Below are 26,557 nucleotides of genomic sequence, written 5' to 3' on the forward strand. Positions count from 1 at the left end.
GCACACAAACTCATGAAGACAACAGCAAAATAGTCACTGGTTGCTTTTCTTGCATTTAGTTTATTGCATGATGATAATAATGAAGCAGAAAATATCATCCGACGTTATTTAAAAACTTACATAAAACCCAATCTGATCACAAAGTATTCATTTTGGTATATTTAAAAAAAAATCAACCATGACTATAACTTAAACTTAGAAAAGCACCTTCATTCATCCAGTTATTGGCGTGTAATCAGACAGTCTGCATTGCAGAACACAAAGACGAGCAACCGGCTAAGCATTTCCTTCAGTAATTACACAATAAAAAGCCACAAAAAAAATAAATAGTCAACATACTTGTAACTTCAAATTCACTAATGAGTAACATTCAGTGTGTGTTTACATTACTATGTAGTGTAGTTATCATGCCAAGGCTCTACCTGATGGAAAGTGGAAACAAAGGCATGTGATGAGAGCATGATTTGGTCCAAAAATAAGACTATAAAACATTTGTCTTCCAACCCTGATGTAGATGATACAGAGAAAAATACTTTTTTAAGGCTGCCAACAATGTGTGAGATTCTTTGCTAACACACACTCTAACCAACAATAGAACAAAGGATGGATGGTGTGAACAAAAGGAAAATATGGGTCACTTTATTTCCACTAGAGGGCGCACCAGCCTTTGATTTTTTTTTTTCTTTCTTACTTGTGGGGTTTAAAAAGAAAACAAACCTGGATATGTCTGAAGCCTGAGTAGTCGACCTTTCAACACCACTCCGTGTTACACCGTTTTTTGTTTTTTTTATGTTATATCCAAAGTCAGACATGTTATCACAGGTGAGCTAATGTGTTCTGATGAACCCCAATAAAAAGCCCTCACAGAGAATGGCACAGAGCTAAACTCACAGATTACCAGAAAAGACCAAAATTGAGAGATTTTTTTTAAACCTACACTACATTACATAACACCTTCCAGTGTAATTTCAAAGTTGGATAATAAAACTATATTTCACACGCTGCTGCCAACAAGGCAGATGTGACTAATAGAAACATTTCCTTGCTCACTTTACACATTAGAAACAAATGGTTATAGATACCTCTGAAACCATGAAGCGTAACCTTGTTAATTAGTTCTGACAAGATCTGTCTGATTCCTTTACTAAAAGAAAAGAAAAATAAACGACAACATATTGGCTTATAATGTTGCACTTGGCTGATGGCTTAGTTAATGTGGCATTCAGCTGCTTTGAGTTGCTGAGATGATGAAAGATTAGGGTGTAGTGCAAGAGCAATTGGGGGTGGGGATGAGGCCGCAAGGAAACAAATGGATAATCAGGTTTAGGTCACTGCTGTCCGTTTGAACTCTGGAGGAGCTTGAAGAGAGCGCAATCCATTCAGAGAGGCATGAAAAGAGCCCGTTTTTGTATTTTCCTCACTCAGTCGTCGGCGACAATGGACAGAGCACGCAACTCGGTGAGCTTGGCCTCTGTCTCCCTCTCCCTCTGCTCGTCAGTCAACCCCGCCTGGTCGATCTGGTCTGTTAACTCGCTGAAAATCTTGTACATTTCGGTGAAATAGACCACCTGGTGGGTAGAGAAGGAAAAATAAAAACGTAAGTCTGTGATGGCAGGGGAAAAGAATATCTGTCCTCTGATGAAAATGGGAACAGGTCGATCCACAGACCTCTCAGGAAACACCAGAATCCAAAATCTGAACACCAAATACAGTCTAATCGTGTTTCTACTTACAAGTCTGAAGCTGCTGTTCTCATACTACTTCAACCCTGCTAATGAGAAGTGACTTGAGAGGAGAATGGGGAGCCCACAGATATCAAACAACTCTGACAAAGCCCCAAAACCCAGCACTTCAGTGGGTAGTGACCCTGCTTTTCTCTCCCAATCTGAACAAGAGATAGAGAGTGTTCACTGAAAGCTTTCTTGACACTTCCCACCCCTGCTTCTTCCCCTTAGTTCATGAGTCAGGCTCCCTAGAGAGTTGCTTTGATGATTAATAGACTTTAATCACATTACAAGACTCCAGAAGAGTGGGCAGAGAATGAAAGTACTGGGAAATACAACCCCTAGAAACCCACACACACATCTCAATATTTATTCATGCAGCGATGCATACGATGCCATGCTCCTTAAGGGGGGGACGACACAGACTTCTCTAAAATTGCACGTGTTCCCTTGCAACAAAACCAACTGAGAGACCCGTGGGAAAAGTTTACTGTTTCACTAAAAGGGTCACAACAGAACGAGAATTTTGCCATAAGCAGACCAGACACTGCTTCTAAACCACCTTATACAAGCCTTTTTAAGTGCTCCGCCTGAAAGACCTTTGCATGTTTATACCAATATGTGCCACCTAAACCACATGAGTGGGCTATAAGTATTGGGTTACTGCTGCTTGTGGGGGTAAAGCGGATATGTTTTTTTTCCCAAAAGTGGCTTGTTGAAAGGGCCATCGGAAATGTCCATATGAACTGTGATGATAATGTACACCAGATCAGTGTCTAGGCGCCCTCTGTAGCAAAGACTACCATTACAATTAGTCAAGTCACCACGAGGAGTAAACGCCGGCTCACGCAGCTGACCACCTACCCAAAAAAAAAGAAGCAGCTTGGGGTAAAACAGAGCCATTTTAACATACCATACTCCCAGCTGCTTAATATTTACATGGAGAGGTCACACTTTGACCTTTGACAACAAAATGAATAATTTAAGTTGGATTCGATTCAGTAAACACAGCATCCACTGTAAGAGAAGCAACTAAAAAAAAAAAGATGAATAAATGAAGACAATGCCTTCATCATCATCTGTAGAAACTGACAGGTCAGGTGGTGTCTCCCTCTGACAGTTGCTGGACAGGACTTGTTATAGTGAAACTGAAGCCTCACAACAAAGACTCCCTTTATTCTTTTTCTTTCTGCTGCTGGACGCTGAGCAGCAACAAGCGGCTGGGAGAAAAGGGTGTGGAGGACCAAATCAAGCACATGCAACAAGCACTGGGGACGAGGTCCGCTGACCACCCACACATGGCTGTGCAAATGTGAAAACGTTCATTCATGTGTGTGAATTATATGAATAAATATAAAGCTGCAAGAATGACATGGCTAGCGTGCCTAATGGGACCTCTTGCACCAGACAAAAACAGGTAAGATTTATTTAATGCTTCAAGATAAAAGATGTGGGGAAATATTATATGTCTGCTAATTTGCTAAGTTCAAAGTGCATCACAGAACTCCATAATTGTCATTAGGTCTGGGATAATCTAGTTTACTTATTAGGATTGTGCCAGTGGCTGTCCCAAGGAGGAAATGACATGGCCAGGCAGGTCTGGGGTTAGTGAGGGGGACATAGTGGCGCTAACTTGAGACACCCAGCTGCTTTAAGAGAAGCTTCAGGTTAGAGGAAGGCTTGCAGGGCTGCAGTGGAGCCAGACAGATGAGGCCTTCCTCAGCTAAACACAGCAGCGTGGGCCGTCGCTGAGGGTTAATCACATTAGAGCAACGTTGAGGGAGACAGACTGCCTAGGTTATACACACCCTTCATCAGATATTTTATGCACTGTTTAACCGACGCTCAGAGAGTGGAGCAGTGGGTGGGTGGGAGGGAGGGTGGTTGTCTGCAGCTGTGAGAGGTTCGTTGGGTGTGCACTTAAAGGTGATGGAGGTCACCAACCTGTGCCCGGATGAGAGCCTCGAAGCTGGGCTGGAAGTAGTCGATGCGGCTTTGGTAGAACTTGGGCATCTCGTCCAGGAGCTGCTTGTTCTTGGCCTCGAAGTCATCTTTGACCGGTCGGAGTTCCTCTTTTGCCTGTGATGTCGGAGAGAGAGAGCAAAACAAAAGAACTGGTCACTGAGGGTTCAGTTCTGACTTTGAGTTACATTCTTTCATTTCACTGCGATGCAATACACACTACACATTAAGGATTCGTTCGCTAAAATAAGCTTAAGGAGCTACAGATTAATACCTACAAAGCGAAACAAGTTAGTCTGAAGTGAATTCACTTCTTGAGCCATCATTTGTCTTCTTCTCTTATTGTTCTGAAAGATATTTGCTTAATTCCCACGGAGAAGCAGTGCAAAAAAAAGGCTGTAATCACGACCAAAGTGAGGAGGAGTGGGTAATGTGGGCAGACTTGGCTGTGAGTGGACTCCAGCACCACTGATCTGTGTGTGAATGTATTAGTGGGTAGTCTACTGTAGGCATGGAGTTATGGAATGCACAATGAATAAGTGTGAGAGGGTGAGAATTTTTATTAAGGGGAAGGGGGAGTTGCTATATTCAAACTGAAACATATTGTCTTTCAGCTGCATTATGATATGCTCTCTTCACTTTAGTTTTATTTACACATGCCAGCTGTAACTGAAATGGCGTGCAAGTGTTTTGTCAGGATCATTTCTTTAAGTGCACAGGGACTCAGAGGGCATGGATGTAGGGGCCTCTTCAAGGCTTTGTTCCCCTGACAGTGCTTTTCTCAATGTGTGTGGGTGGCTCACCATGTGAGGATGTGTTAGAAGCAATAGCATAGGCAACACTGCAGCACTATCTGTGAATGTGTGCTTCTGTAGTGGCCTCATGGTGTGTGTGTGTGTGTGTATATGTGTATGTGTGTGTCTACAATTCTCAATTACGTGCCTGTAGATGTGCAGCAGTGCCTTTTTGAAAAGGCACTACTTGAGAGCCTGGTAGCTTGCGTGGGTGAAGGAGCGCACATGTACAGTATGCATGTGCTCAACTATTTTTGTTCATATCCAGTCAGCATTTGTGTCTTTTTCCACCTATTGTGCTCTATTCACAATACGGACAGCATGTAAGAGCAAGTGAACTCTGCTCCTGTGCAGTTGGAGGGAGAGCTCGAGTGGATCGACACGTGCGCCGACGCGAGCTTTAAAACTGACGCTACCTGATGCAGTTTGACCATCACGGGCCCCGTTTTTTCTTTCTCTTCGTATTTCTCCACTTTGGCTTGCAACCGCTTGTAGTCCTGCAGCGTCTGTTCCCTACGTTTCACTGCCATGTTAAGGCTGGGGAAGACACTACTGTACCTGAAAAACACCAGCACACAGAAAACCAGGTTACTGAACACAACATGCATGCGCACCGTGTGAATCCATGCAACGAAAGAAAAAAAGATCCCAGACATACATATCAAACTTTCCTCTTTTTTCCCTGAGAGAAAGTGAAGTTACTAAAAATACTGAAACAACTTTCCCGTCTCCATGTAATTTGTAGACATGCACTGTGCATTGCATCGTATCTTAATAAAAGTCATTATGATTTAATAAAATCCCGCTCCTCAACATCTTATTGTAGCGGTACTCTCAAACCCCAGAGGACAGCTCTGCATTAAGCTTCCTCTAATCTATTATCTAATTACTGTAGTTCAGAATGGCATGAAACAATTCATTTTGTGACAATTATCATATTCCAAATGAAAATATATTCTTGCAACAAGAATCCAAGTCTTCAGCACTAAAAATAGGAAAACATTCATCTGTAACTTAGCAACAGGAATCGGAGCTTCATCCTGGGACTTGTTGCACTGCTTTTGTGTCTGTTTTTAATAGGGAACGGGAAAACTGTATACAGAACATGTCTAACCTAATAATAAAACTATAGAAATTTTCAAGTTAACATGTCTGAAAGTTAGACTGTAACATTAACATTATTTCTTTAAACTCAGGTTAGATCTGGCTAATGATTTATAACAAATGGTATAGCTTTAACCAAAATATTGAACGCCTGAATAAGAAAAGGAACATTTTTCAACTTTCTAAAATGTAAACACAAAGCACTGACTTTGTTTTTCAAAAACAGGCCACAAGATTAGTCACGCAGGTGCATACCAGATGTGAGTCAGCAATAAAAACAATCGTAATAAAGAATTAGATATAGCCTTTTCTGAATGACTCATTTAAAGGAATTTATCAAGTGTGTAGGCACACTACTACAATACTTTATTGTGTGCGCCTCGGCCCATAGTGTTATTAGCCACAAAATGTGTGGGCTTCATGATTTACGTTCCTCTCCATGCCAACCCTTGCCCTGTTCTGTGTGGCGGATGAGAGAACCCGAGAGTTTGTTATGAAATCCTGGATTACAACTGCGTTTGCCCGACGTGCACCTTACTACAGGCCAGATGGGGGAGTGGTGCGAACTCCATGTCAGACAAGCAGAGATTGTTTCCGACAGGAAGTTAAGCAAGGAGTGGTCTTGTAGTGTTTCAGTGACATCAACGAGCTCAGCCCAACCCAGCAGCCCACACTCCACCGCTATTTATAAAATACCACTCTGGCCCAGTTTACGGCAGGGGTGGATGCCGATCCTCAAATCTACTATCTGCTCCAGTGTACGCATATTTGAAGTGCCAAGGGATTATGCAACTGCCCTCCAGGCATGACTGCTTTCCAATGCAGTCCTACGGGCTGATGACAACACAGCAGCAAACCAGCTTTCAGACAACACAAAGGCTGGATTCTAGTTCACCTGACAGCATGGTGCAATTTCCTCATGACACACCACGGTGGCCTGCTGTTTGCGCGCTAAAAGGGGACAACGCTGTCTGCAACTACTATGTTTGAGCACAGGGAGACTTCAGGGCCAATGCTATCCTTGTGCTGGAGGAGGAGAAAAAGAGCTAGACACAAAGCCAACTACTTGTTAACCCATTAGTGTCACTTCCACACTGAACGCTGAAGTTTCAGTGTTACATTCGGTTACTGTGACTCAACGGTACACTACCCTCCCCCACATGAGAACCTGAATGTGCTTGTGCATACACTGTAATAACAGTTTTTGGTTTTTTTAAAGAAAAGAAATGTCCAGGCCCTGGATGTTTCCCTCGATATCCTGGCCTTGGTTGGATAACTACCGGTCAGCCTGCGAGGTCTGTACCTGCGGTGAGCCTAGTCTGGGTGATTTCTTAAGATGGTTGAGGGCTGCAAAGGGGCCAAGGATACACCACTGTCCACGTGACAGGTCAGGGTGTGGTTAAAAAAAAAAAAGGGCTGGATGGAAATAGCATCTGGAGCAGAGAGTGTGTTTATGAGCCGAGGCCAATCCACATACAGGCCAGCCTGACCCAGCAGCCAAGCCCAAGTCTGGTCTAGACACCCTCAGTCTAGCAGGCTGGCTGTCACTTTTGACTATGACCATCACATAACTCACTACTGAAAAAAAAAATCAGTTTAAAACACACCACTAAAAATATGGGAACGGGACCTGTTTATGTGTAAATTACCACCTTTGTTCGTCGTGGTCTCAGAAGAAAAATTAGGGTCACATCACGTGGCACCTTCATTTAAAATATGCTTGGTGTGAAAGTGAAATAACTACCACCTGTTGTATAAATGGTTTAAAAGCAGTAGACCATGAGAATGTCTGTGACGTAAATGCTAGCAACATCTCCTTAGTCTCCAACAAAAAAAAACAAAAAGCGTGCAAAGAAAGAGTGTGATCTGCTGTGACTTGCCTAGTGCTTTAAAGCCCACATAACTCACGCAGCCTCAGTGCGCGAAACACCAGATAAGATGGTAAAAAAACAAACATCCTTTTTACAAAAAAACAATCCCCCCCTCAAAAAATAAAAATAAAAAGCCTGCATCAGCCCCAGAGCTAAGGTCAACAACTCCCATTGGCTCCAAACCCCACAACCTGCTCTGAGGGCAGCGTGTTCCTCTGATTGAGAGGGATGAAGGTGGTTTGTCCAGTCCTGGCTCAACCCAGGGCAGAGGTCTCAAAACAGGCTTGACTTCTATTTCACCCAAAAGAGCAACGGAGCAAAAAGGGCTAGGTTACAAGGCCCAGATAACACACATGCCTCAATGCCCACGCACTCCCCTCCCCTCGCATAAACATAGTGATGTCATTCAGTGACCCCGCAGAGTGGATGAAACGCACGTCTGGGCCTGAGAGAGAGGAGACACTGAACGCAGGATGGGGGCAGAGTAGAGGGGGGCTGCTTTTTCGTTTGTTTATTGTGCGTTTTACCACACTAAGCATTAAGAATGGATGCCAAAATTTGAAATAGCAATCACATGGACACAATCATGTAGCTGACACACACACACACACACACACACACACACACACACACACACACACACACACACACACACACACACAATCCATTGAAAGTCTTCCATTAACATAACGTTCTCCTTTTCAACTCTTCTCTAATTGTCTTTACAATGACACAAGTTCACCAGAAGAGTATTTTGAGACAAGAAAAACAGTTACAAATATTCATTAGTGAGAGGACTAATGGAATCTTAATGGAAGCTTTAAAGTATAGCAGCTTGTGCGTCTTGGTTTTCTATAGACAACACTTTGATAAACTAATAAGTAATAGCGTTGCGTTTTTAAGAAGGAAAAAGTAAACAGAAAGGTCAGTTTAGTTTGGCATTAAAATTTGTTTATGAACTCACTTCCTCTGTTCTGTTTTAGACTCATGTAAATGCCTAACTTTATGATCTTAAATACCATCTTTGTGAGACAGCGCCCCCTCTAAAATCGGAGCTGGTGTTTGTGTACGTCGGTATGTTTGTGTGAGAGCGTGCAGTGTCCTGAGACATTTCTCCTCCTGAACCAATCCGCAGCTCTGGGCCCAGGAAGCTGGGCCCTTTGCCATATTCTGAGCCTGCCCACACGTCCGCCTGCCGCCCACCAGGAAGAGGAAATTAGAACCATTCCATCCTGTCATTGCTCCGCCACCAGAGCGCACGAGGAAGAGAGGGGTTGACACACGCGCGCTCACACACACACACACACGCTGACCTGACCTATCCATATTTTGATGGAGTATTCTCTTCACATTAGTTACTTTACAAAACGAGTGTCTCACGAGGGGAGAAAGTTGAACACAAATTTATAGAAATCTATACAAGCAGTATGCACATGCTCTCTTTCACAGTATTTAATCTCCTGGGAGGAGCCAGGAGGAGGAAGAAAACCTTAACAAGCGCTCCGGAAGACGGGTGGGATTGTCCAGCCACTCCCTTCAGTACCTCTGCTTTGCGCGTGTGTGCGTGTGTGTGCAAAGTGAGGCTTAAGGAATGGAATAGCATTCACTGCCTCCTCAAATGGGGGCGAGTATTAGGAACGAAGACCAAATAAACTTTCTTCCAGACACTACCAGCACAGCAGCCCTGTTAACTCCCAGTTCATTTTTATAATGCGTATTACTACACTGGAGGCCTTGCTAAGGTCCTGCACTGCAGCTATTCTTTCCACTCAGTTAGTGAGATATGCAGAGCAAGGTTAAATAGTAAAAACGACACGGGGCACTGGGCTTTTATCGCTCCACAGTCACATATGGAATTTAAGACACAACTGAGCTAAATCGCTTTTACCATACTTCACACGAAAAGTTCACGATCTGGCTCTCCTAAAAATGCAAATATTGCAGACTAAAACTATTTGACCGCGGCCTGTTGCAGATTCAGATTTAAAGCTGGACATTTAACACAGAAGCAGCACAAGAAACTGACACTTACTTTTTCAGAGGGTCGACAACAGTCTTCTGGATCTGGTTCACCTGTAAAAGTAAATAAAATAAAAAGCTGTTAACACAAGCACTGCTCACCTTTCTAACAAATGAAGAGACATTACAAATTGTTATTCACTGTCAAATTGAGTTACATCAGAAGTGAAGTCGGAACCAAATAGCTTCTACATCTCTTGCTCATTAGCTTCAATGTAAAGTCGCAGCACAAACACCAACAATTGTGTATATTTCAAACAGAGCACATATGAAAAAAGGGGAAGGGGAAGGGGGGGGGGGGGGCTTGCAAAGAAACTTTCATGACGTTGACTCTTTTATTGTACACAAGCCCCGAGGAGAAACCCCTGAATATTCATTGAGCTTGCGATACAAAAGGATGGAACTGTCAGGGGACGGACATGAAAGCAAAGCCCAAATGATTTCCTGTGGAGGGTGGGCTGCCATACAAGATGAAAGTTCTTTACAAACAAACATTTTAACAATAACAGTTTATATTTTCCTGCATTCTCCTTCTGTTTGGCAGAACCGACAGGGGAAGGAAGGAGGGGAAGGGGGGGGGTGTTAAATGGAAGTAAACGAACATCTCATCTCGAGGCCTCCAGCCTCAGAACCAAGTCTCGTCGAGAGAAGTTGGAGCACAATTAATAAAGTTTCTAGAGTCATTTACATTGCAGATTCAAAATGACTGCTGCTACTAGATCTGCAAGCGTAACACGGCTAAGTTAACCAGGCAATCGAGTCAAGTGGAGAGAACACGCTTGGAACAGAGAAGGAGAATTTAAAGCAGGGAGATGTGAAGTGACAGCTGCATGAGAACAGTGAGCAGCTCCACTAATCATATGCTCACTTGCTATTGGAAGGACAGTCAATCACACAACAACAAGGAAGCAAGATCGCAGCTGTGCTTTGTAAAAATGCCCTGACCATCTACGAGAACATACAGCAACACTCGCTGCTTCACACAGGCAGATTTCCAAGTACAAAATGGTTGATTGTGGTTTGAGGGAAAACACAGAACCAATAACAAATAAGTACATGGGAATTCACATTGTCTTTGTTTTACATATTCACACCATCTCCCCCTCCCCAGCTCGAGCGGTGCCGCTGCTTCTAAGGTGAGAGCATGCAGCGAGGAGGGAGAAGAACAGCGGCAGATTTGCTTAAGCATGCTGGTGCCCTCTACCCTCTGCCCCTTCCCACAGAGAGGGGGGGCAGAGCTATTCCTTGGAGGCCCCGCAGAGCCTGAGGCCGGCGCTCTAGCAGCAGTCTCCATCAGTGAGTCACGGAGCAGAGGCCATCCCGGCACACAGGCCTCCCAAAAATACACACAGATCGCAGAGGAAATCAATATCCCTCCAAACGGAGCATCCTCTACTGTGCTGCCGCCATCTACACTGGGGCTCAGCTTCGGCAGCAGTGTGCCGGCGGGGCTGTGCGCCCTCCTCAGCCCCAGAAATAAACACACAGACCTGGGCCACTGCTGCCTTCATTATCGCTGCACGTTTTATCTGCTGGCTCTCTCACTTGTGGGCCCTGCGGCAGAACATCTCGTCTCAACACGGAGAAGAGCAAAGGGTGGATGCTTTTGTGTCTGTTTTGCTGGAGCAATAAGGTTTTGCTGCTGTTGCCGTCAGAATCAACAGCCAGCTTAAAGGAAGAAGTTAAGAGTGGTGTTCTAGTGCTGTGCTGGATTTTTAAACACCTAGCAAAACCTAGAGGTGATGCACACAACAGACTGACCAGAAAGTACTCACAATCACTATTTTGCCTCTAGCTCACTTGTAGCCACTCTACAAAGGAAGCCACACAGCTCAGCCCAAAGCTGGAAGTGAACATTGTGTTAAGGCAAAGATTTTATTTAGAAGGACTGAGAGCAGTGGAGAGACTATCAGGTGTGACCTAGCTGTCAAAAGCCACTCTGAATAAAAGTGTGTTTAAAAAAACAACCAAACAAGCACAAAGAAAAATCTATCCAGCTGGTGACTGTTGTCCTTTACAAGCGAAAAAATGTCTGGATCTAAGTGAGTGGATCAATCTTTTTCAAACAAGTGACAGTCACAGAGACAAATAGGAAGGCTACACAGACAGTGAACAATACTATACATTATAAAGGCATTAACTACAAGTGACTTCTTTAAAAAAAAACAGATTAAAAGGAAGAATGGCTGTCTCTTATTCATTCACACTCAAGTGTGTGTCGTAGGTTTTTTCCCCTTCAGAATGAAAAAATAAACTGAGTGAAAATGGGAAAAAAAAATTCAAATTTGATATTGAAAAAAAATCTAAAGAATGCAAAAGTACTTCACCCTGACAGCAGGAGTGCTCTCCTGAACACTCAACCAAGCCAAGTCCTGGAACATATGCACCCTGGGTCACAAACCCACACGCTCAGTCCAACCTACATTTTACTTTGTCTAGTCACTCAAAATGGCTCCTGTAAAATTTGATGAGCCGTGAGCAAAGCAAGTCTGAAAGACTTAAAAGCTGAAGAATCAAGGAAAGGAAAGGAAAATAAATGACAGCTGCAGAATATCTGCTTGGATGCTGTCTTGTGCTTTTAGTATGTTTTATTCTCAAAACAATAATACTGAGTTTGCCTGAGTAGCACGGAAGTATATCCTAACAAGTAAAGCCAGGAGACAAGACCAGCGACACTTAATCTCATATACAAACACTGAACATTAGGATGACATTTATTTACCAGCTCAAGACAGTATGCTCATTTAAAGTGAGGACTTTTGTCAGTCGTCACTTTAATTTCTGGAACATGGACATTGCTTCACTTATATACACTGAGGAAGGTTACAGCTTGATTATCTATGGAAACCGAGTCCAGCCCCTGAGGTTTCCCAGAAAATATGAAATCAACTCTTCAATGCTCAATATGTATATTTCCAGGTGACAGATGGCCTGTTATGCCTGAAATACTTATACTACAGCTTTACCATGGAATAACAACATTACCCACCGTTTGCAAAGGAATTCATTTTCTCCCCCTTGTTGGATCATTGTTGTGGGAAAGGTTATGAAATCATTTTGGTTCACAGCAAAATATGAAAAGAAAGGGGAATATTTTTAAGGCAGCAAATGTGAAAAGCCTAGAACACCTACTAGCGGGGCAATGAGTCAAGAAAACACAGATGGAAAAAAGTCAATCGGTATATGCCTTAGTGTGATCTCCTATGTTCTCTCCTGTATTTTTTTCCTCTTTTCAAACCCTCCACAGCGTAGTGCCTTGAGGATCCACACATGCAGTGCCACTATGATTCACATTATAACTACCTGTGGCGATGATTCTAATCAAAAAGTGAAGGGCGCCCAGCAAATAATATGAAGAGCCCTGACAGCCAGAGAGATCTTCACAGAGTACAGCTGTGGAAGAGCGAGCAAGAATACGCTGTACCGCTTACAGTTCTGGAAAGACAGACATGCCGGTCTGTCTGCTGCTGGCCCTTAGGACAAAACATACAAGAATAATAAGAAAAAAGAAATGGTTTCCCAAATGCAAGCGCTGCAAATATCTAAGCAGAAAGAAAAATATGTAAAATATGATATGAAATGTACATGAAGGACGGGACAAGTGTTGGGAGGATTTCAGGTTGGGTTTGCCAGAAGTACGGCTCTGAGAGGTTTACAGTGTTCAAGCTGATCATAGGTACTCCACCCCGAGGGAGGAATAAAGTTCCTGTAATCCATCAAGAACATATTGGGTGACCTACCAATGCAAAAAAAAAAAATGTTTTTACCTGAAGCCAAATGTATTAGGAAGTAATGCAAGAAATACAACAGACCTCAGCACATAAGCTGTGAGTTACTCTTGTGAATTTTGTGGCAAGGCATGTTTTCCTCTTCAGAGAAGGCCCATCCATTGTATGAGTTATTTTAGACACCAGTGAGTCACAAATGCATCAATTTTCACAGCTGATAACCAGTAGCTTGAGCTTATAGAGGATCATACCACAGATGCTTTTCAAAAACAGCAGAAGGAAAGACATACGGATAGTTTTTAGTCCACAGGCAGCACAATATTGACAAATATGAAAACATGCATTTTCAAAAAAACAAAAACAAAAAAACAAACCCTTGTTTAGTGTCCTACTTTGCTTGTTAGAAACGGAATTTTTTCAAACGATTTGAAGAAAATCACTGTGTCAAAAAGCCAAAACAGAAAAAGAGCAATATAATAAAGATGCCAAGTGTGGGAAAGAGTCTTACCTTTTCTTGGTTGAAGGCATCCATCCTTCTCATGGCTGTATCTAAAGCAGTCATAGAGTCCAGGAAGGCCTGATCCTGCTCACACAGCGGGTTACTCAAGAGGTCTGCGGAAATCTTCACTGCTGCCTTAGACATGGCTGTCAGCCATGCAAATATGCATGCAACACACAAAGCAGAAAATACTATTAAAACACAGTTAACTTCGTGAAAACAGAAATACCGATTTTGTAAATGGTTACTGAAAATGTCTGCATCTACACATTTTAATCTAATTCCATGTAAGACTCTTACATTGTTCTGAAATTGTGGACGCAATTTTTGTGGATTAAACTGAAGCTTTAAGCGTTTCATCACTTTATATGAAGTAGGGTATTCAAAAGTGAGCCTGTCGGGAAGTGCACAACTCGAATGGCACAGTGCTGCCCCCATTGTAAAAATCTGAGGGGGTGGTGGGGCTGCCTGCCGCGCTGAATATTCACCAGTGCAACGAGAATTTTTTGCCATTTTTCTACACTGACAGCATCAATTACCGTTAATCTGCACTCGTGCCACTTTGTTTAGACACAGAGCATGTATCAGTATATGGCTTCACTGTCAAAACAAATGAGCTGCACTGAGGAGACACAAGCTGACGACAGGAGCTGCACTGAATATGGGCTTTACAGAGATTTGGAACAGTCATTGGTCATTTCACACTCCCCTGGGACCAATTTTCAACCAATCAATTATCACGGTGTAGCGTTTCTGCATCTCTCTCAGTTTGCACAAGTAATACATTGCTTGATCTGACAAACATTTTAATTACAGGGTCGTGAAAATCAAAAGGTGACCTGAGGGCTCGTTATTAGCAGTGAGGGAGAAGGTGAAATTCATGTCCTTTACAATTTCCTGAGGCAAGAGAAGTTAACATATTTTATTTGCCTTCTGTTATTTAGCCTAATTTGGCATGTGTACAGGAGCATCCCTTAAAAAGACATTACTGGCCCTCACCAGATGACTGTCAGCACGTTCGCTAGAGTGCTGCATATAAACACATTTGGCTTGATACAGAGAGAAGTGTATTAAATGCAGTGCTGACATGCAGAGTAGGTCCAGTTCTTTGTTTGGTAGCAGTTAGTGGAGATGGGACCTGTGCAACAGATGGAATCCATTAACGATAATGAGGCCCTGACAGCTATGACACTTTGATGATGCAGACATTCATATTGCAGAGCACAAAGGAGAGGAAATGAAGAAGTCTCTCACTGCTCCATCCGTCCCCGCTCTTCCACCCCCACAAGTGACTACTTACCACAGGCCATATCTACTACCACTTCCCAAATACAAAAACACAAAACCAGCAAATCGGCAAATAAATCTTTAGTAAACAAGAGTTTTGTGGCAGACAAATACATGGATAAATGATGGCAGAGATGGTAAACCAGGATCCCCAACTGAATATAGATCACATGGTCAAAAAACAAAAAACACACCTGCTATGACAGCTACAAAAGCCTAAAAAAGGAAATGATTAAGGTAGAGACTCACACACAATTGTTTCATGTCATATCATTTGGAGATCGAACACAGCACAAGAAAAAAAAAAGAAAAACACAGGCACCCAAACATCTTTCTGGCCCTGAAAAACATGCCAAGTAACATCAAGTATGTTGGTGAACAAGTGCTGATCAATGGCTCACCAGGCGGCAACGCCAAGTAAGTGACAGAACATACCTAAATCTGCCTCTGTGCTTTTCTTCATGTCTTTGTGAAGCTTTTTCGTCTGATCCTCCAGCCTGTGGGACAAGCAGAAGACTGATTATCAGAGCGCTTCTTGTCTCGTAGTACAGTAAAAATCCTAACTTGGATTAATTAATAACCTATACTGAAGTCAAGATTTACTTTATGAGCTGTAGGCATGCATTAATACATCAGTCAAACGTTGGTATCTGCTAATGTGAGCCTGGTTTTACTGATACCTTCAGGTTTATCAATTGATATATGCTGTTTAAATGCTAAAAAATTGAAATCAAGGCCTGAACTTTTAAAAATTTTCCACTGTTACAAAAGTAGGAATGCATACTTTCAAATCGATTCATCCCTGAATCCCTCTGAACCCGTTCAGTTGGACAAAAACATTGACAAGGATAAAGAAAACACAAACCTCGAAAAAAGACATAAAACAATATGGATTAAGAAGGAATTACACATTCGACTGATTCCACATAAAATCTGTTAGCTAATTAACAACAGTGTGAATCCTTCAGTCAACTACATTTCCGCTCAAAAGCATTAACGTCTTCAATCATTCCACTGCACATATTCCATTGATGTGTGTTAAAAATGGCAATTACCAGACTATGGAGGCTGAAAACACATGCCATTCATTATATCAATTAAGGCAAACAAGGGGTTTAGAATCTCCCCTGAGACTACCTTCATAACACTACTCCTATTTGATGAAAAATGTGGTGCAGTCAGGTTTTGCTTCCATCCTTGTTTTTCAAGAACAATATTAAATAGGAAGTCAGTAACGGTAATCCCATTTTTGTGCATGTCCACAAGATATAAAGACACTAGCAGAACAAGTAGAGCTCTTTCAGAGCTGCAAACCAAAACTGGAAGTCAAGCGGCTCCAATTAAACGTTTTAGATTTTTTTTCGGTTTAGCAGCTGGGAAACAAAGAACGATTGAGGATACTCACAGGTACACTAACCAAATCTAAACTGTTAAACTGAAGGGTTTGAAAATGACTGCTGATTAAAAAGCAGCATTTACAGGACCGTAAAGAAAAGTTCAAGTCTCCCAAAATGCAACATACAGACAACTTTGGTTTTAGATTTTCATCTGCAAATGGATTTTCTTTTATTCTTTTGTTTGTTTATCCAAGAAAGGACAAATAGTAAAATTATTTTTTTATATATATATATATTTTTAAACAGAACATGTTCTCTTTAAGCTTTTGTTTCTTTTGACGTTAAAGGATTTTATACTAAATCACCACAGACCAGATGGAGGTTGTTCCTAAAATGTCATTTGCAGTAAATGATGTAATTTCATCCCATACTGTTCACACCACGGGAAAGAAAAAAACAGTCTGTCAGAACAATCTCCACAGTAACTTCTTGTGTCCCTCTCACCAATTAGATAGAACTAGGTCTCACAAGCTATATTAGGCTTTCTCTAAATTAATGAAAATGCACGCTTATGTTTCAAATATCCAGAAACAGGCATTTCAAATTGTAGTAAATTTATCATCAATGCTTCAGGCAAGATTTGGAGAGTATCTAGTAATCAAGAGAGATTCTTCCTGTGTTCGTCTCACTACATTAAGTCAATTTTTAGCACATATTTGGACGAGGAGAGTCAGTGTGACAAGTTCAGGTCATCACAGTTTTCCTCTGTTGTTGAGAACATTTTTGCATCAATTAAACTCTGACGTGACATAAAATCTTCATATGATAACATTTTGTTGTTAGAGCCGCAACTTGATAACTGATTCTGACATTGTCATAAACATTTTGAAATTGTAATATGTTGTCAATCTTAGCATTTCTGTCTGAGATTACATAAAGTAGAGATATTTGACAACTCAAACTAAATGTTTAGACTGCAATACTAGACTAAGCAATATCAAGCAAAAATATAATATCAGGAAAATTAAAAAAAAAAAACATAATCCTGCCAGTCATGCATATTAGTTTGTAAGATAGTGGGTGAAAGTATCTTACTATGTAAACAAACCAGTGCGCTCTGAGCCCAGTACACTCAGAATATATTCTTGTGATGGTTATTTGTGCATGTGAAAGTCATGTTCCAGACACTACCACCTACTTAAAAATACTGCTGCATTTTCCCTTCTCTGTCAGAACTGATGGTGAGAGAGAGCCATCCTGGATGAGTGCCATGCCAGCGTGGAGTCTCTTCCCAAAAGGTGCTAATAGAGTAACCTACTGGAACAGCTGCTGCTCCTTGTACCTATGCCCCAAACCTTCTACCCATGCAGCCACAGCCACCATGCCACACAGGGTGGTGAAAACGAAAGGCATTCAAGACTTTTAAAGAAAATTGCTGAATATATCACTTATACATTGCAACATGACCATTTTACTCTGATTTGCTTTCCGGCTCATTGCTTTTCACACAAGACTGAGGTTAGAAACTGCAATTCCATGTAAATCACTCTAAAACCAAGAATTGTACCAGACTAAATCAAATTTTAATACCTCTAGACATGACTAATTTAAGTTTGTCACTGAAATAGTTTAACTTTTTTCACATAGACTTGCACAGCCGTATATTAGGACATTTGGATTTCCTATACTGCTATTACAAAATATTGATCTTAAAAAGTGATCAAATAACATCGACAAAGAAAAAGTAAAACACTGTGATCCATATTGGTTAAGTTGTGGAATTTCACTTACTGTTCCACAATAGTGTTTAAATTTTGTCTGAACCCACAAGTCAATACCTACTTATACTTAACACATATGAAGTACAAATATGCTTCATATATAGCGGAAGGAATAAGATGATCTTGTGTTAAATGCTTTATCAGCTAGCACTTTAAAGCCACTTTTACACTACATGCAGATAACAAAGAAATGATATTTCAGGCTCAGAGGAAATTATCAGGTATGTTTCCAGCAGGATGTACACAGGATATGAGGGCAAGATATGACCATCATCAATTTGGAGGATGCAACAGGTTATAGAGGAAAAGTGTGCACATACAGAGAGACTATATACATCTGCATGTAACCTTTCAGATCTCATTTGGGTTTTGCCTGTTCTTCTCGTCAAGGCTAGTTCTATGAGATTGAAATCTGTTTTACACTGCTGGTACTACAGATAATAGAAAATAGAGCTCTCTATGTTATAGATCATAGAGATTATTCAAACACTAAAATTAAAATGATGTTGAAATTGGTCTATACTTCAATATGGGAGAGTGTTAAAGTACAGATTATTTTTGTACTAGAAGAATTTAAATGTCTTCAGTCAGATGGACAAACTGCAAACACAGGTATCAGTTACTACTAAGTATACTGCATTTAGACCACAGGAGCACCATGAAGTGTTGATATGGATCTCTAGGGTGGAGAACCTAAATGTCTCTACATGCCTGCTGCTCTGACTCATCTATAAGGTCTATTGGCACCACACCTTCCTGATAAAGGGCCCTCCTACTCAACAAAACCTGAGAGGAAAATGATGCTCCCACTCATTTTGCTGGGCCCTCGGGGAGTTTTTGTAACCTCAGCCTCCCAGTAAGACTGGGCCTGATGTACTGAGCTTACAAGTTTTGAATTTTAAATGATGTGATCCCTACTTGCCTTTGTTTCACAGAGAAACTGAAATAAAGACCATTAACAGAATTTCTATATCCATGATGACATTAAATTGTAAAAATTTGATATTTCAGCTGTGGCCAAGTTTGAAATGTCTTAATATTTCATGTCAAGAAAAAACAGTGTCCAAAACTACCAAAAGCTGGAAAAGAAAAAAGAAAAACTACATGTGCAAAAAGGAATACTTAAAATGTAAATATGCAGTCAAAATAACTGTTAGTTATTTCAGATTTCTTATTTACTTTATAATCCTGACTAGTAATTGTAAATTAAGTCATTTCATGAGAATAAAATAAATAATACAAAAACATTACAGATTTTTTTTTGTTGGCAGAAGGACTAATGACAGACATTAAGATATTGAATATATACAAAGCACCAAGCTAAAACAAACAATACATGAACATGAAAACACTTGGTAACACATGCATATTTTTGTAAAATATAAAATGTTTATTTTAATACCAATGTAACTCTGAATAACACAGAGAAACTTTAGTCACTGTCTACCTCATTAGTCTTATAAAGCATAATGGAAACTTACTTTTGGAGTTTGTCATATTCTCGCTCAAAGTCTCTTTCAACCTAAAATAAAGAATGCATTGCAGGTATATTAGCATTTTGGCATAGTACAAATAATGACTCCAAAAATTGTAACGGACAATAAATACATGTGCGAAATATAATTGTTTCCAGCAACAATGATTACTTCAGAAGGCATTTGTTTTCCCACTTGGACATATTCACAGTCTTTACCTGTAGGATTATGCACCAGGATTGACGGACAGTGGTTTGAGCAGCTGAAATGCAGGTAAAATGACTAGGTTATGTTTAATAAATTATTTTATATTTAACTAAACCTCTTGCGTGGACTCCTTCCTTCCTTGTCCAGGATCTTTAGACCTACTGGTAAGATTAAAGTTTGGGCCCTTGTTAATCAACTTAGTTTGCAGTTTGCTAAATGGTCATCTAAATTGAATTGCTTTTTGAGTACAGCCGAAAGTTGTTATGGTATTTTAGACTGTGACTAACATCTTAGGAAGTTCTAGAAGTTCAGATCATTAGTATTGCAGTTCTAAATAACATTAGTTTGGATCGGGTACATCAATTTAGAGTTTTTGCGGTTGGAAGAGAGCAGCACTAGTATTTTGCTCAGCTGTTAAGTCCATGAATTTAGGGTTTCAGATATCCTTTTTGGCGAATATAGCCAAATGAGTCTCTCAGTTAAGTAGGTTTAAGTGGTTTATTTGTAGACTTAAACTTGAATAGTGTTGTAAAATATGTAACTTGGTAACATTTTGGTGTGCTGCTGTGGTTGATGCTCATACTTTAATTACAGCTTTGGTTGTTTGATGCTAGAAGTTTTTCAGAGGAGTGTTGTTTGGGAATTATATTAGTAGCAATTTCCAGTGATAAAAAACAGTTTGGCCATGCATTACTGTATGTGCTAACCAAGAACACTTATGTGTCACTACTCCTTAATTTGTACCTGGCGTACAATATTTAACTTGTTAGTTTTGTCTGGTAGCTTTGACTCTATTAACTATTTTGAATTGCTGTGAGCTTTGCAGTAGCTTGGTTATCTCTTTGTTGGCATCTTGGACATTTTGGTTAGTGTGGACGTTTCTGTTTGGAGTAACATTTTGGTGTGCTACTGTGGTTGACGCTCATACTTTAATTCCAGCTTTGGTTGTTTGTTTGGCTGGAATTTTTCAGAGCACTGTTGTGTGGGGGTGTGCATGTGTAACTGCAGGCTATGTGGTGTTGGGCACTTGTGTTGAGATCTGGTGTTCATTTAGTTTTTTTACTCATTCTTCTGAGATTAACTGATTTTCCCATTGAATTTATCTACAAGACTAGACTTGCTATTCTGAGGCAGATACTTATTGCACTCTTCTGTATACCAGTTATATTACTAGCAACTTTTGGTGATAAAAACCAGTTTGACCATGCATTACTGTACGTGCTAACCATGCACTCGTATTCACCACCACTCCTTAATGTGTTCCTTGGGTAGGAAAACTGGATCTGATAAAGTGATTGGTGTCAGGTTGTTCTGGTTGTGTGGTAGCCATTGTAATAAATAAATCAGGACCCTTCCACACTCACTCAAGGGAACGTAAACTATAGAATAATCTTAATAATCCATACAACAGTGACACCGCTTGTACTGAATGTATACAATGTTTTTCACTTTTTAAGGTCTTTTTTAAACATAGATATTGCGGTGTACTATAATGCATCATGTACCGCAGAATTATATCATGATACAATTGCCTTTGTAGGTATTGTGATAAAACTGAGCTGTTTGTTAGTCTGTGACTCCCACAGTAAAACTTTGCTTTAATCTCAGAGTTAATCTGAGTTTGGACCTACTCACAGCTGTCACCATCTCTCCCACTCCATGGTTTTTGCCTAGGATGGCACAGGAAGCTGGAATCCCTGTCTCACAGTCTAAATGCCAGGCCACAAACCTATTATGGTGGAAGTGGTTTTCTCCAGCAAGAAGAACACCCTCTCACTGTCACTTCAAGGTAACCACCTCAGCCCCCTTGAAAGACTTAGACAAATTGACATCTAATAAATCTTTGTGGACGACAGTATTTAGACTACTATTCGTGTGGTCTGTGCCATTCGTGAAGCTCAACAACTACAGCTTTTAAACTGCTGTTTTACCTGAATGTCTGGATAGAGTAAAAGTTTGTTCTTGTGACTTACAGTTTTAGAGACAATCTGTTTTTTTGGTTGTCCAATCTTGAACGGGATCCTGAAATGAACACGAAAAAACATGCAATGAGTGCTGACAGATACAAGCAACAGGAAATGATTACCAAAAAGGTGAGATTAATGAATGCTTAAATTGTCAACAGTTGCATGATGACCAACTAAAGGACAGCTCAGGTCTACCGGTGTATTAGTGCCTCTTTTAGATCACTGACACAGACAATCTGAGGCTGTCAATCCCTGTTCCTCTCACACATGTTGTCAGTGACATGTACATTAACTTTGTGTCATCACTGATCACATCTGGCTGCCACTGCAAGCAGATGTCACTTAACAGAAGTGGTTGTCCCCTCATCTGTGTGATTTTACATGACCCCAACTGGCAATCAAATGCAGATGTTATAACATCAAAAAAATAGCAACCCTCCCCCCCCCCCCAAACCACCTTCATATACCAGGACTCAAAAAGACAAAGCCATGACAACAATCAACACCAAAACATGTTACGAGGCTCACTGTATCTGCAATAGTTTCACATAATTTTCAGGATGAAGTACAACTTTTCTTCACTCGGGAAGCAAAAGACACAGAGATTCTACTTTCAGTAAAAAGAAAAAAACTTGTTTCGTCTTAGTTAAAACACAATCTTTTATCCCCATTTCAAACCCTTGCCTATGCCTTAATAAGTTGCTGCAGCGCATCAGAGTGCCTTGGATATCCATGAGACAGAAAACATTGCCTTATCATTGTGATTTGCTCTATGTTGTACGTTGTCATTGATGTTGCACTAATGGTCTGAAATCTAAGCTACATGATGGACAGTTGCTACTGACAGCCAGGGTGAGGCAGCAGCTGTGTCAAAAGAAAGGTGTGTAGACTAATGAGATGGAAAAGTGAGGGTGTGATGTAGGACCTTATTGTGCAACCAGGGAAAGCTACAGATGTGTCAGGAAGATCCTTTTGACTACAGCTCAATCACAAAACTCAACATGGTCAAAAAAAACAAAAACAGTATGATTAAGCCTGGGGGGAAAATACATAAAAAAAAACAAGTTTCACTGGTGGCTTAGGAATTACATTGATTTTGACTTTCTGGTACTTGATATTATAACAAGGACTTTGACCTGGTGACAACCTTTTTTTGGTAAATAATAAGAATAAAAAGAATAAAAACCAGTTACAAATCCCTGAAAACATTTTGCTGCTTTCGCTCGGGGATTAGTTTCACCCACTATGTCACTACTTGGGTGAGCCAACATGGAAAAAAACCCACAGAAATTACTCAGCTTCATCTGACTCACCTTTCTCCGATGAGGTGATAGGTACACTGTAATGTCAAACTACGTGCATTACATACCCACGTACCTGTCTTTGAAACTGTTTGGGATTGTTTACCCAAAGCACAACAGCTGGAGATTTAAACACGGAGAGTTTTAGATTGGTGTTCTCCCAAAGTTAAAACAAGAAGAAACAGCCTCCACACTGCCACACTACCTCTTGTAAGATCAGTTAAGATTTAAGACAAAACAACCATAAAAGAAGCACTTCAGCCCAGTCAGACAGTATAAGAAGAAATCAGCAGAAAGTTTATGACTTAAACCACACATTAAGCATTGACTACATATCCCATCTATTAATATAGCTGAACATACATTTTGTGATGATGGTTCTATTTGTTAACGCAATCTTTTGTTCTGCACATGCATTTACAACCGGTGATCTGCAACACTTTTACTTTGAAGTCTATGTGTAGAATTAAGCTACAGTTTAGGCACAACTTACAATTTAAAAAAAGTAAGTCACTACAGAAATGAAAGATACTAATCAGTTTTAACAATTAAGCCCAACTACTGGTATAAAATGAAGAGGAAAAAGTAATAGAAATAATAAGAAATTAATTAATTAAACAGAGAGAGTTGCCATTTTTAATTATGTTTATACGTTTTTTGTACGGTGCATGAAATGACTGACTGATCTTACAAGATCAATATAGTTGTCCTTAAACCAAAAGTTCAGGGAACTGATTGGAAACTTTTTGCCAAGATTGCCCAACATTTGGAAGCAGGTTTTGAGTTTGTTCTTATTTAATGGGTGTGTCAAGCTATAAATCATGACATCCACAGCAAAAAGACAACAGAAGGGTATTATGCAAGAGTGCTTTATAAAGGAAAAGAGGTACGTATATTTAAATGTTTGCTTTAAATGCTCTTGGGTTTTTCAGTTTCTCTGCAGTTTGGATCCAAATGTGCTTACATCAAGAGGATCTGTTAAACTGTCACTATATTAGTGTGAATTTTCCCTTTAATGTATCAAATGACACACTTGCTTTGGGGGGAAAAAAATGAAGGAAGCTTGTAACATTATAGATTCAGAATATGTGCACTTCAGCAAAGAGCCAAAAAAAAGTGGTCACTCTCTTCAGCTGCTCATGAGAACTGGCAAACACACCGGGTGAAGTGTGCTTTGGGGAGGGCAACTGCAAGTAGAGGGAGAGAATGAGAAAGAGGGAGGATGGTAGTCACTGTGAGAATCATTGCTACTGTTTCTTCACACAGCAATATTTCTGTAGGGGCTGTCACATTTAGAAACATTGGTAAGCCCAGTCCTGTGAACTCAGAACTAGAATCTGACATGGCAGAGGACTGGTCAGACGACTGCTAAAAACAAAGAGAAAATGTGCATTACACCAACTCAAATCCACAATTTTCTGAAACCAAATTTAAGCCAAGTGATGACACGCATGAGTAGACGCATAAATAAGGATTTTTCAAACAACTATGAAGACACATGATTAAGGTCACAAATAACAGTGCCAAAACTTCCCAAAAATACATATGAACTAAAATCTAAAAGGTCCATAGTTTCTATGAGTCTTCCAGACGTACATCTTCATCTTGTAACTGTGTACTCTCACAAAGCAGCAGTACTAAAAATATGCTTATCGGTCGGTAATAGCTACTGTTGCTGTCTTTCCTATTTAATCCAACGTTTTAATCGATCACCATTAGACTTAAGAGTAGATTACCATGTATGATTGGCTTTTCAGAACCCAACCTGTTGGCTAGGTTGAAACCCTACAATAACTCTCTCTCTCACTTAGCCAGAGACCCAGCATAGCAAGAAGTCGTTTTTAAAGAAGTATCAAAGCAATAAAAAATGAAAAATCCCACTACTGGTAAGAACATAAAATTAGATGCAGAGATTTGTCAGCTCGGTCTTTAGCCTCAGTCTGAAGTGACAGCTTTTATAACTATGCAAAACATATAGACATATAACTATGTAATAACATGGATTTAACCAAATAACTGGGGAGAACTGCAGTGGATCATGATTCTGCCCGTTCCTTGACCAAGACGCATTTAAACTGGCTCTTTACACATGCAGTCATTATCAAAAAGTTGGTCATCTCACATTTAATGAGCTATCTAATCTTTGCTGTAATAGAATACACGTCACTGCTATCAACAAAGCACGTAGGCAAGAACAAAGACATAACAGTCTTCTTGATTCTGGACACATAATGCACCAACTGGAGTAACCATTGGCTTTTCAATAAAACTGCAAATGTGTACACCATTAGGAAGATAGTGCATCATTTGACCTCAGATATTCCGTGGAGCACAGAAGGCTAGTTGAAGATGCTGGGAAGTGGAATTGTTCTGATGATGACCCTGAAGTCAAACCGCTCACGTCATAGAACCAAGTGTGCAGGCCCTGCTGGAATGCATCAGTCAGCAGAGCCCATGAAGGACTCTTTTCACTGGGTGAGCACCCCACTCTTGACCTTGCGGTTGGCGGTGCGTACTGGTAGATGTGTCGTTTGCCAGCTATTGACCAAATGACTGAACTGAATGACGCTATCATAGTTACTACTTACAGTCTTGCCTGAATGACACTAAGAACCTGAAATATATTACAAGTGAGTTAATATACATATGCGTCATAAGTGCACTGAAAAGTTATCTTCTTTGCATTTTCTCTAGAATTACAGTCATGAATTGTGAGAGACAAAACATGAATTATGCAAATTTCCTTTTAAATGTGTAAAATGCCACATGCAATTAGGGGCTGCTATGATCAACCCCTGTTATTTGTTTAAAAAAAAAAACAACATAAAAAACTGTATAGTCATAATTTAGTCATAAGTTCAACTAAATGTAAAATATGCTAAACAAGAGAGAATGCAACAGTTGTGAACATAAATATGTTTCAAATATGACAATCAAAAAACCAATCAAATGTGTGTTTTAGTGGAGTGCTGGTAAATGTATGTCATTTAGACAAGGATCTCACAATAAATGTTAAAACGAAGACAAAGTCCTGCCTCTTCCTTATGCCACATCTGTTGTCAGTGTTTATCACTCTGGTTAGAGGATGAAGGGAAACTATCCTTCTTGCCACAAAGTATTGCTCACAATATTGCACAGACTGGATTATCAAGCCTTTATATTAACGTTCTTAATTACTAATGTCTGTTTGGATTATAATGTAGCTTATAAACAGTAGTCTTTCCCTGTCAGTCTCTGGAGTAACTTTGACACAAAGAACTCAGGGCAAATACTGTACAAAAATCCAGTGTATGGGATGTTTATGCTTGCTCCTGAGTGCCTTGCTTCAGTAGTAATCTTCCACTTCCATTGTCAAAAGAGAGCAACACTAGCTAAGCATACTGGGTAGCCACTAGCTTCAGCCTGGACAATAGCTGGTGAGTGTTTACAGACAAGCAGGTGTCATCAATGCAAACTACAATGCTACACTGGCAACCTACTTTTGGCCAAAGCAATTGCAAG

The 26,557-nt window shown here is 40.4% G+C and overlaps 1 protein-coding gene across 1 annotated transcript in view; it reads right to left on the reverse strand.

The window, feature by feature from the left end:
* Window positions 1–40: 40 nt before the first annotated feature.
* The window catches only part of bin3 (bridging integrator 3), a 31,256-nt gene continuing 4,739 nt past the window's right edge, over window positions 41–26,557 (reverse strand). Inside the window, exons 2-9 of the mRNA XM_026188735.2 lie at window positions 21,762–21,810; window positions 19,588–19,628; window positions 15,424–15,485; window positions 13,711–13,847; window positions 9,488–9,528; window positions 4,897–5,038; window positions 3,669–3,803; window positions 41–1,568 (exon numbers count right to left, since the gene is read on the reverse strand). Coding sequence (XP_026044520.1) covers window positions 1,422–1,568; window positions 3,669–3,803; window positions 4,897–5,038; window positions 9,488–9,528; window positions 13,711–13,847; window positions 15,424–15,485; window positions 19,588–19,628; window positions 21,762–21,810 — 754 coding nt within the window. The 3' untranslated portion in view covers window positions 41–1,421. The remainder of the gene's footprint in view (window positions 1,569–3,668; window positions 3,804–4,896; window positions 5,039–9,487; window positions 9,529–13,710; window positions 13,848–15,423; window positions 15,486–19,587; window positions 19,629–21,761; window positions 21,811–26,557) is intronic.

The sequence above is a fragment of the Astatotilapia calliptera genome, chromosome 12 (genome assembly GCF_964374335.1).
Source record: "Astatotilapia calliptera chromosome 12, fAstCal68.1, whole genome shotgun sequence".
Taxonomy (NCBI): domain Eukaryota; kingdom Metazoa; phylum Chordata; class Actinopteri; order Cichliformes; family Cichlidae; genus Astatotilapia; species Astatotilapia calliptera.